The 19,588-nt window shown below is 31.6% G+C and overlaps 1 protein-coding gene across 2 annotated transcripts in view; it reads right to left on the bottom strand.

Moving 5' to 3' along the window:
- DPH6 (diphthamine biosynthesis 6) overlaps nt 1-19,588 on the bottom strand; it is a 140,150-nt gene that overhangs the window by 23,330 nt on the left and 97,232 nt on the right. For both annotated transcript variants that reach the window (XM_011354876.2, XM_023527729.1), the window contains exon 6: nt 2,397-2,458. In XM_011354876.2, the coding sequence (XP_011353178.1) occupies nt 2,397-2,458 (62 nt within the window). The remainder of the gene's footprint in view (nt 1-2,396; nt 2,459-19,588) is intronic.

Below are 19,588 nucleotides of genomic sequence, written 5' to 3' on the forward strand. Positions count from 1 at the left end.
CTGTAATACCTTAGGCCTGAAGTGACAGGTACCTGAATTAAGGTGATGACAATGGGAATAGCAAAAAGTAATGGATACAAAGACCACAATCAAGTTTGTTGAGATTTAATTTGTGGTGCCTTTGGGCACTGAAGCTTAGCAGAGAAATATGGACCAGAAAAATTTGGGAGTCATCAGAATAGAGACAGTAATTAAAGCGTGTGAGTGAGTGAGATCACACAGAGAAAGTTTGTATAGTAAAAATGGAGCCTAGATTAGAAATTGGCAAAAGAGACTAAAAGTGACTAGATAAAAAACAGGAAAACTAGGAAAGTGTGGCATCATGAATGCCAAAAGAAATATTTCAAAAAGAGTGTTTATAACTGTCAAATAAGGACTAAAAACTATCTACTGGGTTTGATAAAATCTAATTAGAGGTGGAAGGAGAAGCCAGATGCCAGGAATATGAAGCATTTACAACATGAAGAAGTACTGACCATAAGTACAAAAAACACTTCCCAAATTTTTGGATTTGAAACAAGAAGTGCCTAGAGAAGTAACTACAGTTGAGAAAGGAAATCTTTAGAACGAGAGAGGTGGTGGCATGTTCCAATACTGATGTGAAGGAGTAACAGAGAAAAGAGGAAGATATTGAAGGGGGTGGGTTGATTGTAAAGTCTCTAAGAAGACAGGTGTAGATGGGATTCAGAGCACAGGTAGGGGGTCAGCCATATACAGGAGGAGGAACACTTCTCCCCATTACAGGAAGCAAGGATATGTGTGGGCAAAGGTAAATTAGTAGACATCGTGCTTGGAGACGGAGAGATTTCTAGTATGATGGCTTCTGTTTTATCTGTGAAGAAATATGTCATCTATTCAAAATGAGGAGAAAGGTAAAAAATTTTGAAATTTGAGACTAAAGAAGGCATAAAAAAGCCATTGTGAAGAATGAGTAGAGACTTTTTCTAGAGAAACGTAAGATTGCCAGGCCATGTTGAGGAACTTGCTTAAGTTGAATAAAATGATTTCTGCATTTTTGTGTTTAAACATCCTATGATAATATTCACCTTAATTCATAATCAATATCTTGGCAATTTCAAAACCTTACTTGCCTTTTCTACAAAGAATCTCTACATGCTTGAAATCTGAACTCATAACTTCAAATTTAAGAACCTGTTTACAGAAAGCTCCTTTGTCAAAACCATAGTCTCTCATTTCTGAAGGTCTCTTTCTTTTAACCCTCTAAATTTAACTTCATTATTTATATACGTTGTATTGGCAGAAGCAAAATTAGTCTGACAGTAGTGAACAGATTTGAATGTAGATACAACGCAGGCCTTAGAACAAACTGCCGTCAGAAGACTCCTATCAGAAGGGCCCAGAAAGCAACCATGTCCATTAGATAGACTTAAATAAATGACACCAAATTATTTAGAAATCAAATATAATTTATCACAATTATATTATCATTTCATTTTTATTTTAATCTTTACTATTTCCCTGGCATCTAATAGGTACTTAACAATGCTTAATGAGAGACGGAATTAACTTTTTAGGGATTCCTAGGCATTTGGTACATATTGATCGAAAAACCGTAAAATAATCAAATACAGATAACTGAAAGAAAATGTGAAACCCATAAAGTTAGTGAAAAGTGTAATTGCTGACAGTTCACATCATAGACAGTACTGATGAATTAAGAGCATAGGAGGGAAAAATGATAACTTATTAAAGGAGATCAGTTCTTTCATAGAAATTGGGTTATTTTCTTTCTTCTATTATGATTGTGGAATAAAAAACTCTAATAATTACAGTATTCTAGTTCATGAAACACTGCCATACTATTAATAATATTTGCCTTGAAACTCTAGTAAAATACAACATAGTTAATAAAAAAGAGTGAAAATAACTAAATCTTTCTTTAATGTTTAGAACACATTTAGGATTTGACAATGATAAGGACTAAAAGACTATCACTTGAAATTGGGAGATAATTTCTTTACTATTCTGAAAATTTATTTTCTAATTAGTAAAAGAGGTTAGATTAGATAATCTCTAAAGATAGTTTCCACTCACATTTTTGATGAAAAAAATCTAATTATAAAGACTATCAGATACATTAGGAATATAGAACTTTTTGTATAGCATAGAATGTTCATTTTAATAAAAGTAAACTTTCTAACAGAGCAATTTCTTTTTAAGTATAGTTTGCTTACTCTTTTATAGTTAACAAGCTGATAATAATTTTCACAATTTATTTTAGACATTTTCATACCCATAAGTTTTTTATAAAAATACATCATGAATATATCTGAGTTTTTCTAGAATAAAATTGATTTTATAATTACCATAACATGGCACTTATTTTTTCCACCCTTTACATGCCTATATTCTGAGTAACATGTAGAAATTCTTACCTCTAAGAGATAAGGCTCCATTTGATCCAGGGTTTTTCCAAGATGCTTATTTGGATCTAAACCTGCCAAGAAAGGTTACAAAAATTTTTTAAATAAATATCTAATTGTAAGTTTAAAGACACATTCCCTTCCCTTGGCCTCTCCTCACCTAGGAAACCAGTATGTGTGTGTTTTAAATTGCTTTGATCCTAAAATAAAATGTACTTTGCTAATATTTACTTTCCTATTCCCCTAGAGTAACTGTTTTTCTTGCTCCTGAAAAATAAGTTTCCTTCCAATTCATTTAAATTGTACCATGTCAACTATCAGATGCATTGTTTCAATTCTTTTTTCCTTTTTGAGGACTTATAAGTAGGATAGAAAAAACCAAGTATCATTTCAAAGATATGAAATTAAAAGCCTTGGTATTTTAATTTTTTTTTTAACTCATGGACAATAGTGAGAATTTTCTGATTTACACCTGTTTTATCTAAATTTCAAACATCTTACTTAGAAAATAAGAGTAGAAAACAGAACAGTGGTAGACTGTTAGGCCTACATAGTTAATTCACTTAATAGTGGTATATAGACACAGATAATTGTATTATCAAGTTAAATATTTCATTTTGATGGCCAATTGTGTGACAATGTATTTTCCAAGGAAAGACAGACAACTCTGAAAAGTCATTATGTACCAATAGCATGTGCAATAGTCTCTGATAAAGATGTTGAACCATATAATGATATATTAGAGTGTATGTAGGTGATGGAGTATAGGTGAATAAGTATGGGCAATAAAAACTCTTCCCACAAACCAAAACTAACCTGCCAGGAAAAAAAAAATCACATGCCACAAGTCAGCTATGAAAGAATTCATTTTTAGATATTTACATTCATAATACATGTATGTATTGGCTTAGCTTCATTTAAATAGTTATTTTCATTTATTATTGGTTCAAACCCTTTATTTTATTAATTATACAAACTGATTAATAATTGTCTGCTTCTAGTTGGATGCCTTTTTTATAATTACATATCAGAGTAATAAAAAAGGAGTCAGGTAAAAACTGACTCTTCTGCTGCTGAGTGATAAGTTATGGTAAAGCCAAAAAGCAAACAACTGAGGTTTGTGGCAGATTATTTGAGTCAACTCCTTTTACATCAATCTCATTCTCATGGTGTATTCACTAAAATTAAAATTCCAATTGGCTAGGTGAATACACAGATGAACCAATTGTTAACTTTGTCCAGTTATTCTATTCCCACTAAACATTTTGCAATTCAGTGTTTAAAATGAAAAAAGTAAATGAAATACCTTGAAACAAACACCCATGTAACTACTACCCAGATTTAACAAGCATTAACATCTTGACATCTTTCCTCCACAAACTTTTCTTGAAAAAAAAATACCACAAATACAACAGAATTTCACAGTATCTCTACTCCTAATCAATCTATTTCCCCTACTCCTTTCTACATGGATAATCACTCTTTTAAAATTGGTGAATTACTTCCTAACGATGCTTTTATAATTTTACTATGAATGTTTGTATCCAAAACAATATTTGGTATTGTTCATGCACATTAAATTTTTACATAAATTATATAATTTTTAACTTTTTTTTCCAATTCACAATGTTAATGAGATTTACTGAAATTGATCGCTGTGGGTCTGGTCCATCCATTTTAAGTTGTAGTATATTCCGTTATATGGATATATCATTACTTATCCATTCTCCAGTGGGTGCGGTTTGTTTCTAATTTCTATGCTGCCACTAGTACTTTCTATAAGGCAGCAAATATACTTTTATGTGAGATAGAAGAGAATATATATAATCACCAAGTCTATTAGATATTGCCAAATTGCTCTCCAAAGGAGTATTACCAGTTTGTACTTCCGCTGTCATAGAAATAGAGTTCCCATTTCACATACGTAACAATTTAGTGTTGTCAGATTTTTTAATTTTTTTATCTGAGATACACATATATTATGCATTATATATGTATATGTAACATGTATATAATATACATATACATTATACATACACAGACATATACACACATACATATAATTGTTTTAGATACTAATTTTAAATTTTCTGATTACTATTAAAAGTAAGACCTTGTTCATATTTTATTGCCCATTCATTCAGGTTTCATTTCTGCGAAATGCTTATTAAGACCATTTACCCATTTTTAATGTTGAGTTTTATCTTTTATTTGATGATTCATCGTTTTTGATATATTCTGACTGCTATTCCTTCATCATTATGGGTATTATAAATGTCTTCTCAATCAGTGGCTTCTCATCACATGTTTCTTTTTTTATTGGGGGAGAGTTTTTTGATAAACATAGGCTTTTTATTTTCTAGTAGTCAAAAGTATTATTTTAAATGTTTACTTTGTATTATAATAAACCCTTTCCTGCTCAAGGTCATGTTAGTCTCTTATATATTTTTTTCAGTTTTAAAATTTTACTATTCACATTTAGATATTTAATCCATGCAGAATATACTTTCGGCTATCATATATGGAGTATTATAACTGTATTTCTCATTTATGGATAATAAGTACCGTTTATGGAATCCCTTCCCTACTGATGTACATGCCACCTTTGCCAAACACAACGTTTCTATTTATATGTAAGTCTATGTCATGTCACCTACAATTTACTTTAAAATACTTCAGCATTATCAGTGCAATATGCAAGTGTCTGATGCAAGTGGTTGACAACTAACAGACTTTAATCAAAACTCATAATCCCAGATGCTACAGCTTCTAGTTATCTTTATCTTAGATCAGCAAAGGAAAGTTTGCTAATTAACATATGGCTGTTAGAAATTAATTTTCCTTGTGAAATTTCTTTAAACAACAAATTATATAGTACTTAGTATGTGCAAGGCCCTGTTATAAGTGCTCTACAAATATGAACTAACTGAATTCTCATAACAATCCAAAGGTAGGTATTTATGTAGGTAAAAAATTAGTATTTATCTCATTGGTAGTTTCATTTGCATGTCTTTATTTTCATATGTTAAATGGTCCCCATTTAACATATGAAAATATGTTCGAGATGCAGAGAAGTTCAATGACTCTCCAAGGTCACCCACTTCCAAGAGATAAAACCAGGATTCAAACCCAGACAGTCTGGCTGTGTGCAGTCCATGTTGTTAACTACCATACTATGCTGTTTCTCTATGTTGGGTTAAGGATATTTCCATCTATACCTTATTTGTTAAGATTGAGTTGTTGTTTTTACGATCATACTTGTTAAATCTGCTTATTAGCGCATGAATGAACACCAAATGTTATACTTTGCCCATACCTATTTAGATGTTTCCCCAACATCTTCACCAATACTAGATATTATTACATTGAAAACTTTTGCCATTCTGATAGAAAAATTAGTATTTATCTCATTGGTAGTTTCATTTGCATGTCTTTATTTTTGTATGATTGAGGCTGAACATGTTTTTCAGAAATTTATGGCCAGATTTGTTATCTTTTTTTAACCATAAATTGATTGTTCATATTCTTTGACCATTTTTCTAATAGACTTCTAATCTTTTTTTAAAATAATACTTGTTCTAAACCAAGGCTATTAGTCCTGTGCTTATCAAATATGCTTTTTCTAGGGTTTTCCATTTGTTTTATGAATTTGCTTAGTGCAGAATACTTTTTTGGTGATTGGTCTTCTATTCTCGATAGATCTTGTCTTATCAAAGTGCCAGCTTTTTGTTGTTGTTTTCAATGTTTCTTCTCCCTTTTCAATTTCATAAATTTTATTCTTACTTTTACCATTTCCTTCTCTCTGCATTTTTGCGTTTATTCAATGGCTTACGCATTTCTAGCTTCTGGTTTTGAAAACTTGATTCATTTATATTTACACATTTCTTATTTTTTAAGTAGAAGAATTGGTATTAAGCTCCTGACCAAAAAGATTTGGAAAGTGACACTTTTATTGTTATTCAGTTTTCAATATTTTGTCATTTTTATTGAGTTATTTAGGATTACTCATCTCAAAACATGCTTATTTTCACTATTTACTTATTTTTGTTGTTTTCTAATTTGATTGCATTGTAGTCAAGACTGTAGTCCATATCGTTATAATTCTTCAAAGTTCAGTAAAGTTCCTTAGTGACTTAGAACATGGTCAAATTTTATGTGTATTCCATTTGTGCTTGGAAAGCATGTTTTTTATCTGTTGAAAGCCAGGTTCTGCAAACCAAACACATAAAATCATAATCACAATTGTTAATTCTGCTGTTCAAATCTTCAATGGCCTTATTAATATTTGGTTTTCATAAACCATCAGTTTCCAATAAAGGGTGGTAAAATCTTCCATTATGATTTTGGTTTTAATAATTTCTTATAATTCTGTCAGTTTTGCTTTATATATTTGACAGCTATGTTATGATATGTATACAAATTCATAATTTCTAATATGTCTTGGTGGGATTATTCCTTTTATCAAGAAGTACTGGCCTTTCGTCTTCACATACGATTGTTATCTTATATTCTATTTATTGACATTTAACACCCCCTTTCTTTTGTTAATTTTTTCCCATTATTTATTCTCAAATTTTCCATATGCATTTTAGATGCCTCTTTGTAAACTACGCATAACTGAATTTTTAAAAAAATGTATACTATCTTATAAATACAATTTTAAAGACTTGAGATTAACCATGTTACATTTTTTACATTTTATATTATGTCTGGAGTTGGTTCTACAATCTTATTATGGATTGTCTGTTAACTTTTATGTGTTTATTTTCCTTTGCTATTTTTTGCCTCATATTGGATTGAAAAGAATTTTTGTCATTTGTTTTCTCTGATGATTAAGAAGCTGTGACTGATTTTCTACTCTTTCATTAATCACTTGTAATTTTTAACATACATTCAAAACCACAGTATTTTAGTCTAAATGTATTATCTAAAAATTTATGAATCTTAGAATATAAATCTAATAATTTATGTTCAGCATCCCTTTGACTAAGAGAAATTAGCATGTTTTAACCAGACAATAAGGTCTACAATTTCTTATTATTGTGTTAAAGTTCAGTTACATCATTTTGCACAAGAAAAATTAAGCTTGCAACATATTTTACAATGTCTATGCTTACCATTGTTTTTTATTCATTTCTCCTGAAATTCAATCTATTTCTATCTGAAGTCTAGTCTTTATTTTTTCACCGAAGAGTTGTGAGTGGTAAACTCTTCTAGTTGTCATGGTCTGATAATGTCCTATTTCACTCTCATCATTATATAATAGTTTAGTTGTAAAATATTTTTTAGGCTTTAGTTTTTCCTAATGAGATTTATGCTGTCAATCTAATAGTAGTTCCCATATAAAGAATCTTTATTTTCTCTGTGCTATATTATACAATTTTCAGTTTACCTGTGACATTCTGTAATTTTAATACAATGTGTCTAAGTGTATATTTATTTTTATTTATACTGCACAGCATCTAATATGTGCTTTCAATTACAAAGCTCCTATCTTCAAGTCTAGAAAATTTTCAACTATTATATTTGTAAATACCGTTTTTCTGCAACTTCTATTCCCCACCCCCCAAAAAAACTATGTCAAATGGCAATTTTCCAATATCCTCCATATTTTTAAATTGCTCTTTAATTCCCCTCCCCCTGCTTTATCTCTGTATGTTGACTTCTGGATGAATTAATTCTTTCTGTTTCACTCATTCTCTCTGATTTGGCTCATCCAGTGTTTATTCTGCCCACTGAGGTTTTTAAAGGACTGTATGCTTCATTTCCAAAGTTTCTAATTGGTTATTTTTCACATCACACTGTTGTTGTTTCATTCTGGGTGATTTATTTTTCTAACTGATTGCTTTTTCTTTAATGGGTGCTATGTTTTTCTTTATTTCTTTGAGGTTCTCCCATGTATGGGGCACTTTCAGTCTCTGTTTCATCACAGAACTGTGATCTTCCAACTGCTTCTGTCTGCTTCCTAACTCTTTGCATTACAGCCCACAGCTTCAGTCATGCTTACTATTTTGTCTTTTAATTTCTAGTTCACAGAGATGTTTATAATATTTCCCAGCACAGCTATGTCTTTTATACTTTTCTTTCATGTATTCATCTATTACTGTCATGAATTTGGGGTGAAAATTTGGAAAACCAAAAGCATGAATGTACAAGGCCAGCACAGCCAGATGTTACTTTTTAGCCTCTCTTCCAATTCCTTGATTCATATATGTATATACATATATATATGTATACATACACACACACACACACATTCACATACTTATATACATATATACCATTATATATATCACACATAACATATACATCACACTCAGCATTCAGGCATGAGGTTACACATCATTAAAATCATTTTAAAAGTCTCTCATAACTGAATTTAAGACTTGATATTTCGCATTCTCTGTAAGAGTAAGGAAGTAAATAAACGTCCTCCTAGAAAGTATGAAAGGGAATTTAAGAGCATACACTATATACAGGTGGGCACTGGGAGATCAAACTGATGATCTTTCCATTTTCCATGCAGTCTTTTGATTCACTGTAGAATCATCAGACCCCAGTTCCGAATTGTTAAAATATAGAAATAGCTCTTAAATCTCATTTCAGAGAAGTCTGTATTCCATGATGAAGTAATTTAGCTTGCTTTTAGATAAGAGTTAGTAAAACATGTAAACATAAGCCATATTGGGCACAGTTGTTCCACATAAATCTGTGATCATCACACAAGTACACCTTTGTAAAAATTAGTTAATTACTTCACTTCAAAGTTTTTCTGTATTCATATAAATACTTTCAATTTATTTATTCCTAAATTATGCACTGAAAATGCTATGGAGCTAACACAATGAAAATTTAAAACTTTAAGGAAGATTTTCAAATATTTTCCTGGAATACATTATAGATCATTTCACTACAGTAGGAGAATACCATAAAATCATAAAATAGCTAAAATAAAAGAGCTACATTTCCTTTCTCTCAGAGTTAATGAAATAAGCTATATATATTAGTCTTCGTAGTTTGGTAATGGTGTCTGTGCCATGTTTAGTGAGGTTGGTAGATGATGCTACTATTTATGGTCTGATGCTTAGACATTTCACACAATGCAGATCAATTGGTAATATCATTTCACATACAAAAAAAATAGATGATTTCAATAGATATATAAAAGCAAGGGAATAGCAGAGATTGAAAAATAATTTGGACAGATTGTAAATCTATCAGAGGGTTTGTCTAGTGATTTTGGTAGGCTACTTTGCCATGAACAATGTTTTACAAGTTCTTAAGATATTTTTCAAAAAATATTCAAGCTTTAAAAATAAAACTGCTTGTCTAGATTCAATAAAATAGTTTCCATATTCTTCTAAATGGATCTTTCTACTTTATATCAACACTGTATGAAAGAAATTTTTGTTTCAGGCTAACATCTTCCACTGTACTAAATAATAATGATTATTTGAGTTCTTTTATCCAGATGCCTTGCTGGTTTCTTTGTCCAAGTATAATCTGATTTTTATTTTTATTTTTCTGTTCATTAGAAAGTGACAAGTCATTGGGGACCTCATGATCACTCCCCATATGACATGCATTTCAGATTATTTTTATAAAATATTTTCTTGAATAAGATCCTGAGATCCCTAGCAATTCAAGCTATTGTCCTTGAGAAATCAATGGCCTGAAGCAACCCTGATCTCTGAGATCTCTTCTAAATCAGTTGAGACTATTATACATGGGATGGTATTAGTAAGGGATGTGGTAGGAAGATTATTCAACATACCCCAGATTATATTCAGATATGAAACTTTTCTCAAGAAATTCTTTACTTCTTAGAACACTGATGATTCCATAAATATTAAACTACATGCAAATGAAAACTTTTTGTAACTTATTTTACAAATGAATGACTGAATATTTAATTTTCTTACACTTCCACATATTTTTTCACAAGTTTCCTCATTTAGAAACATCTTAGCATTGTATGTACAGCCTTTATAATATTTACTTTCTCTAAATGGAACAAGACAATTATTAAAATAATTTTAAAACATGGATCTGGAGAAAGATCACTTTAACATGAAAAAATTGTTAGCTTATCTATAATTATGAAGCTCAAAGATGTTACTCTTTTATCATGTATTTTGGTTTTGGTATTTTCTAACTATTTGATATGCACAGAGAATTCTGACATTCAAGATTTTTCATAATTGAGAATGAAAAGTCAGGGTCAGATTAGCATCAATAAAATATATTTATCATTGAGATTATTTTAATATTATGCTTTAAATGGTTTAGACAGAATCATTTTAAATAATAAAGTCAATATTTGAGTTAAAATTTAACACAAAGCTTAGACAACATAACTTCTCAGTTTAATTTACTTGTTTTATCAAGAATCCACTTATATTTCTAAGCATAACTAAAGAATGATGCTAATATACCAATATATTTGCTCTCAAATGATTCTATTACATAGAATCATCTTAAAGCATAAGAATATATAATAATACCTTAGTAATTTTAAATCTATCTTATACATTCATTCAATTTTCAATTTTTAAGCAGTAGCCATTTAACTGGGAAATGTAGCTAGTCCAAAAAGGCATAATCTTCTCTTTCTTTAAATAAACCTTAGTATCTAGATCCAATAAAATTTCAGCATAATTTGAAAATATCTTTCCTAACCTTTGTAATGCCATCATTCCCATTTTATTTTATATAAAACTATATTTCTGGTAAAACCCCTTTGCAGGACTGTGAAAAACCTATGAAAAAGTCACAATGGTTTGTGGTCTTTTTCAGTGCAATTCAACTTTATCTAAAAAGCTTCAATTTATCCTTGTCTTTGAAAAAGATGTTTCATTTTTAGAGTCATTCAATTTAGGTGCCTCTTTTCTAGTGAAGCCTGGGTCATGAATGGACATAAACTGTGCTTCACCAAAACCCTAATAGTCTATTCAATTTCCCTCCTGAATCAGTCAGCTGTGGAATGTGAGTCTCAATGTATTATCTCCTCTATGAAAACCTTTATAATCATTGAGATGGTTATATTCATTAATGTCGATATAAATATCAATATCAAAAATATCAATATTAACAAAGATGATTACAATCCATAAGACCCAGGATAATGTTTTATTTAGAGTATATTTTAACTCAAATACATAAATAAGTTACTTTAAGTTACTAACAAAATTTTCTACAAAGTAAAGAAAAATTTTACTGTAAATCCTGATACCTAATCATTTAATCATGTCTTACAGATATTCCTTGATGGAAGCTGGGTGGCTGAATAAACCCACAACAAGACCTAGGCACTGGATAACTCCATGCAGAATTAAGAAATTAATTAGGAGGAAGAACCATAATTTGTAGAGCTGACATCTATTTTACTTTACTTGCATGTATCAATGGGAAGCAATTACAATTCAATTAAAATATTCAATTTTATTACTTTACTGACTGACCTTGAAGTTAATGCCTGTTTTATTTAATTGCATCATCTATGAATAAATGTTAACCCTACAGTGTTATGCCCCATTATTTTCAATGCATTTTTCAACTTCTCAACTGAATTATATCAGTCAATTTATTATCTACTGTCATGAAAGCAAGTGGAGGTTTATTTCTTCAGGTCAGCCCAATATATGATTTGAGAGAAACATCACAAAATGTTTGATAATGCTATTTTTAACGGAGTCAAGTGAAATGAATTACATTCTCATCTTGACTTTTGTAGCCTAGACTTTTACTGTAAAATCAGTAGGTGATATTAGAAAAAGTATAATCACTCTGAGAAGCAATTTCCAAGCTGCCTATAATTCCTGATAAATTCAATGCAGACAGGTATTAAACATCCCATGTATCTTCGAAAGTTAAAACACACACATACATATTTAATAACCTCTTCCTATTTCTATCAGGCTCACTGGCCACCAGAACAAGTAGATTCCATTTAAAAAGTTCTAATGGTTTTGTTGGTAAATATGACTTTTTTTTTTGATCCCAGACTCCAGTTGAGCTCACCATTATTTTATAATTGAGTATTTAAGAAATAAAATCATTAAATTTCTGTTAAAAAGAACAGATGAGAAAGACTGATTATGTCATCACATAGTTTGAAAGCTGACTATTTGGGGAAAGATTTTATTTCAATTTCCAAATTTTCCATTTCTACAATTAGACCACTAAATGCTTCCTTATCTTAGCATTTAACTGGTTTCTGAAATCTATGAACTGGTATTTTACTTCAGTGTAATTAATAAAGGAAACAGGTACTTTATGAATTCACTTTTAAAATCCATGGCACCTATGAAATGACTGACCAATAAATCATATTAAGTATAATTATGTAGTTAATGATAATCAATACTTGCTGGTGATAGCCTTATTGGTACTTTTTTTTTTTTAACTTTAAAAAATACTGTATAGTTTTAACATTTAAAAAATGAATAAAAAGTAAAAGATGTGTTTCAAAGAGATTTTTTAAAAGGGGAATTTGAAATTATTTTAGAAATATCTTCCTAATTTTTCACGTACGTTTTCAAGATGATGAGTACTGAAAACTGAAAGAACCATGATATCAGTAGGCAGTATTTGAAGGGGTGAAAGTTGAGGTTAAAAAAGCAGACAAAGCCAAATCCTAAAGAACCTTGTGTTTCATTTTCAAGAGTTTATACTTGAATGTAAGTTCACAGAGAAGACAGAGAAATTCTAAGCAGAGGAATGACACAATCTAATTTGACTTTTAGAAAGATCACTCTAGCATCAGTCTAATTCCTTGGTAGGAAGCGAGACTGGAGTAAAGAAGGCAAATAAAGGGGCTGCTGCAAAGGTTAGTAAGAGAGGGATGTACCAGACAAGGCAATAGGTATGGAAGGAAGGGAATATATTTGAGAGCAACATATAGTAGGTAGGGTATATAGTACTTGCTGATGATCTGGGCATGGAGAATAGAGGAAAGATAAAAGGCAAGGATGATTCTCAGGTTTCTGACTTTGATCAAATTAAAAGGTGGTGACACCAAACACCATTTACTTTGCATGTAGATAAAGCAGAACAGAAGAAAGCTTAGGAAGAAAAATAAAGGGTAAATCCAGCTTTAGACATGTGTTTGAGGTGCCAGTGAATTACCCGAGAAGAGGTATCTAATTGGCAAGTAGGTATATGAAGTTAGAGCCCAGTATAGAGGTTTGGGCTGGAAATACTAATAAAGAAATAGAAGCAACGAGATGAAATTATTCAACGAGATGAAACTATGTAAAGTGAGAAGAGAAAATATAGGAAACAGCTCTGATGAATATCCAACTTTAATGGACACTGTAGTTAGAGAGCTGTCCAAAATGCAAATCTAATCTAGTCATTTTTATTTTTAAAATTCTTCAATCATACTTCCGGGCAAGATGGTTATATGAGCACTGGCATCTAATTCTTTCTTTTTCTTCCTGTGATGGTTAATTTTATGTGTCAACTTGAGTGGGCCATGAAGAGCCTAGATTAAACACTGTTTAGGGTGTTTCGGGATGAGACTGGCATTTGAATTGGTGGTCTCAGTGAAGTAGACTGCCTTCTACAATGTGGGTGAGCATCATCCAATCCCTTAAGGGCCTGAAGAGAACAAGGGGCAAAAGAAGAAGGAATCCACCTCCTTCTTTCTGCTCCAGTGCTTGAACTGGGACACCTCACCTCATCTTCTCCTACCTTCAGACTGGGATTTACATCATTTGCTGTTCTGCTTCTTGAGCCTTCGAACTTGGACTAAATTATACCGCTGGCTTTCCTGGATCTCCAAGTTGCAAACAGCAGATGGTGAGACTCTTCAGCCTCCATAATAAGGCAAGCCAATTCCTCACAATACATCTCTTTTTATATCCTATTGGTTCTCTTTCTCCAGGGAACCCTGACTAATACATTTGCCCTCTCCATTCCAAACTCCACTGAAATGATTGCTGAATAAAGGAAAAAGAAAATATCAGGACTGAAACTATCTAGAACTTGAACTAAATTCTGCTTGAGGGAAGATAAAATCAAATTCAGAAGAAAGGTTGTCTTAAGACTTTTCCATTGAAAGACTAAGTTTCTAGGAAAAGAAGTAAGGGAAATCCTGGAGAATTCTGATTATAACCCAGACCGTATGTAGATCTTGCATTGTGAGATGTAATACCTACCTTGGTTCTTAAGTTTATAGTGACTGTGACCTATATACACTTATACAAATTTGAGATATCAACCAATACAACAGTAGCTATCTGAAAGATAATTCATTAGAGGACAAGCCCTACAAACTCTATCATATCCTTGCTCTAAGCAGTTTTAATATATAGATGTTAGCCTTCAGCTAGGATAGGATAGTCCTACCTTCTAACCGCTGCAAATATAAAATTATATTGGTATTAAGGCACTACACACAAATATTTATTTGGACAATATAGTTATTATGTAGTCTTACTACATAATAGACAAATAGAAAAAGGCTCATTGACTTACCTTTCTAGGAGTTTTCAGTTGTTATACGTTATTAGGAAAGTTGTTTTAGTGTAAGCTCTCTGATACAGCCATATGTTATTATAGATGGCTAACTTTTATAATATTATATGTTAAAATAAGATCTTATTTATTTGTGAATTTTTGTGTATTTTGCATATTTTTGATTTTTAAAGAACAGAGAAAATTAGAGCTATTTAGTTGATAGGAAGGTAAAAGACAGGTTTTAGAATTATAGTACATACTTCTTGGAAGGCAATATATAATATTATGCACGCACACGTATGCACACACGCACGCACTCACACACACAAAGTAGCTTTGGGATACACAGAATCTTAATCTATTCAAAATTTCAAAGACCATATCTATACCAGCACCAAATAGTTATAGGCATAACTTATTTTTAGAACAGCCTGCCTTATCTAATAAAGGAAAAGATGTGTTAGCAATAAAATAAAAAAAAAGTCAGCATTTATTTCCTCTGCTCTTATAATCTGTTACTCTCCTTTACAGACTGAGCAAAAGGCACTCTACTTACAGATGGGTGGCTGTGGGACTACTAGTACTTGTATTTATATCTTAAGAAAAGATTATATCACATACGCTCAGAATTTGGTATTTAATCCTTGATTTTCGCCCTTTCAATTTAAGATAGATAATTTACAACACATCTGGGAACTGTTAAAAGTGTCAATATTTGATGTTACAATACTTGAGTTATAAGTTTAAAAATTCTGTGCTAAAGTACTTTGTATAAAGGTAAAAATATATTTCTCATAGCAATTAACTATACTTGAATACATGTTAAGTAACCTTTTTTTAAAACAAAATAATTACTTGAACAAAGTTCAGGTGTAAAAAAAAATGTTACGTTAACCATAAAAGATAAAAGAATAATGCAAATTACTTTTAACCTTTACTGTTCAACATTCTTTTCTAGGAAGGCTATTGCAATGAATAATACTAATTATGTCCATTATTATCCAAATGAATGACAGCAGAGCACAGCGTGTAGAAGCAATAATTAATATTCCTTATCTTGGTTCATTTGGGCAGTTATAAAAGAGGAAACAGATTAATGCAACATATAGGAATTACCACAGGTGAGCATGTGTAGTAGAATTCAGCAAATTGGGGAGGCTGCATAATTAAAATTTGTGTTCTAATTAGTATGGGCATCTCTTAATGTTAACCCAGAGGGTGAGACTTTAAAAAATTTATGTTAAAAATCTGAAAACAAAAACGGTTAGCAGCCCTCCAAGAGGCAAGTAGAGAGTTTAAAAACTATCCAGGCTGCTTGGAAGGCAGATAAGGACAATGGCTATGAGAGATATATGTACTGTGCCATTATTTGAAAGGTCAAAAGAAAAATCTGTGGATAGTTATTTTTTTTTTTAAACTGGAAACAATTCCATATAGACATTTATGAACACATTGAAATTATTTAGAACATTTTTAAACACGTAACATTTTTTTCTGAATTAAATACCAAAAAGTACATTGTCAAAAAAAGGATGAATCTGAAAAAATTTAAAAAGACAAAAGGTATCATGAGAACTAAACAGTCAATATGAGTGGCTGGACTAACTGCTGAGTTTTTCCCCATCACCGAGGACTTGCAATGGGGACAGCAAGTTATATGATGAGAAGCAGCAGCGAAGTTTAACTCAGTTTTATTTGGCATTGCCCTTTGCTGTACAGGATACTGGGGAAACGACTATTCCAAGGGCACTTTCTGAGAAAATCAGTGGGGCAGTAGCAGAGAGCAATCTCCTAGGAGGAAATAATAGAGCAACTTGAGAAGTTCCACAGCAATAAATCACCATGACCAGATGGTATTCAACTGAGAGTTTCTGAAGGAAATAAAGTGTGAAATGGCTGAGTTACAGAGGAGGACATGCAATGTATCCAGAAAACCATAAACTGTTTCCAAATATCGCAATTTTGCTAATGTTTTATCTTTTCTGAAGGAAAAAAAAACAATCAAATTAAGATTAAGAGAATTACAGACTAGTGGCTCTCTTGGTGATAATGGAGAAACTGATACAGTCTAATTAAGAATAGCTTCCTTCAACATCAGGATAAGGTTAACCTGCTAAGGTCAAATCACCCACTGAGTCTATAAAGAGAACGCTGTTTCTCTCCATCCCATTAAACTTATCTGGAAATGTCAATAAAATACTAGATAGAAGTAAACCAGTAAATGAAGCTTTTAACAAGGTCACATGAGACTATTGGGGAAAATAAATAAGCACAGTCTTTGGGAGGAGAGGCCACAAGAGAAACTTCTGTCATTAATTGTAAAACTTGCTAAGTAATGAAAACGAAGTTTCAGAGACAGTTTCTCTTTTCTTCCTCAACAATGGGTTACCTCTTCCAGAAGTATAGATCACTTTCAAGTTTAAAAAACAAACAACTCCCCGCCCCCGCCCCAACACATACACATACACACACACAAATTTCAACAGACAAGAAGCAGAGTAACATTAGGGAGGAAAGGTGTGCTCCCAAATCAAGAAGAAAATAAGACTGGCAGGCAATGGCGACATAAGCATGGAACAAAATTTTTACAAATCAAACAGCATCTGAAAGCCATAATTGAGTTTAAGCTTCTCATCATTGTGCTCTATGTATCAGATTTTAAAGAAAATTAACAAGTAATAAAGTAATGAGACTGGTTTTTATGTGTTAAAATGAGGGCTGTTGCCTTTAAAATGGTCACCTTTGGACACTATGTACTCATTCCAATAGAAAGTATATGTCTGCTCTTAATCAAGCCATTTCTAAAATTCTCTCAATAGAACTGCCTGCAGAGCCAGTGGCATATTGTTCTGAAATTATCCAATAGTGGCAAAACTCCATTCTTCAAGAGTGGAGCCAGAAGCCATTAGGGGAAGATGGAATTTCTCTTCAAAAGCAACCTTAGCTAGTCCAGTTCTATAACCTCTGATTATCTCTTCTGTCTCTTCATGAAGGAGTAGTATTACCTGGGAAAGAGCAAGGACCATGCAGAGATGCTTGAAGAAATCCACACAAGGGCCTGGGACAACTTCCTATGCCTCTATTTGGGAGCTCCAAACGTTAGATAGTTCCACCACCAAACCAAGACCTGTTTTACTATATAACTTCTACTTGCTTTTAGAATTGTCCTCTGAAGCCAAAGAAAGTACCAGCAGACTTTCAAATGCTATGGACTGCTATAAAAAATCTTGTTCTCTTTGGCCCAGTAACTGGCTGCATTTACTTCAGGGTAAACACATCATTCCTTTAAATAGCCCTCCTAGAGCACGACTGCTTGTCCTTTCATTGTTCTGGTCACTCTGTACTCAGTGAATTATAGCTTTTTGTACCCCATTTTCATGCACTCTTTCCCCCTGCTTAAAAAAGCAATTTCTATTCATTGTAGGAAATACAGAAAACATAAAAAAATTTAAATTTTTCACATTAACACCTTCTAGAGATATCTGCTGCTAATCCATTGTTATTTTTATTTTTAGGTTTCTTTTTATGAATTCCATTTCTGTAGACTTTATCTTACATTACATACACACACTCTTACATACACAAAATCTGTTTTTACACAGGATATATGTCTTTGAAAAACTATAAGTAAATTAAATCACATTTTAAGTGTCAATAGAATTCAATATGAAACGAATATCTGTAATGAAAAAAATCTATCCTTAAAATGGACAATAGCTTGATAATATTATTTTATCTTAAGTATATATTGATGTGTGGTTTTTAAAGAGTTAGGAGTGGCAAAATCAAAACAGTGACTGAAAGAGATCCTAGGAGATTGTGAACAGAAGAACTAAACCCGGTCTGTGGGGGGTGGGAAGAGATACATTTAGAGAAAAAGATTATTTTGTTAATGTGGATCTGGGTCTAGGAATAACGTCAACCTTGTTAATTTGTAAAGATTAAAATGAAAAAGGAATTACCACAATATAATACCTACTTGTTTAAATATACGTTGAACTTTTCCAGTGAAAGGAAATAGAATAAAAGTGAACAAAGGATGGAAGCAGTTTGAAGTCATGCTAATACTAATGAATTACAGACACCGATATAATAATTGCATGCCATCAGCTGCATTCACTTCTGACTGGAGTCTATTTATTGAGGCATTCAACACTGCTTGGTTTATAAAGTGCATATAGGTATTTAACAAAAAGATAAACATGTATCCTGTACTTCAACTTTTTGCCACTTGATATGTTAAACAACTTTTACTTAAAAAAAAAAATGCAATTATTGAAGCACAGCTGAATGGCCCCAGAACACCCAGGCTCCATTAAATTTGCTTACATCTAATTACTGCTACCTGAGGCAGGTGAAAAATTTATTCTTACATGATCTTTCTTTATCCAGTAGCCAAAAAAAAATAAAATAAAATGAAGTAAAATCAGTGATTTCCAATCTAATTACTATCAGAAACTATTTGTAATATTTGCTCTTTAAGCCCTTTTAAACCTGGACTTTGTGCAATAACCATTATAATTATGTTTTTAACTGCTTAACAGAAACGATTTCTTCTAGAAAAATTAGTGTAAGCCATCATCAATGTCAACTATGAATTAATTTCCTATATCTTTCAAATTAAACATTTTGGGGTCATTTAAAAACACTGTAATTTAGAAATTGCGATACTGCTTCAGTTTCCCAAAATATAACTATATATGATCTGAAGTATCTTTAACTAAAGAAATAAAAATGTGAGA

The sequence above is a fragment of the Pteropus vampyrus genome, unplaced genomic scaffold (genome assembly GCF_000151845.1).
Source record: "Pteropus vampyrus isolate Shadow unplaced genomic scaffold, Pvam_2.0 Scaffold19, whole genome shotgun sequence".
NCBI lineage: Eukaryota > Metazoa > Chordata > Mammalia > Chiroptera > Pteropodidae > Pteropus > Pteropus vampyrus.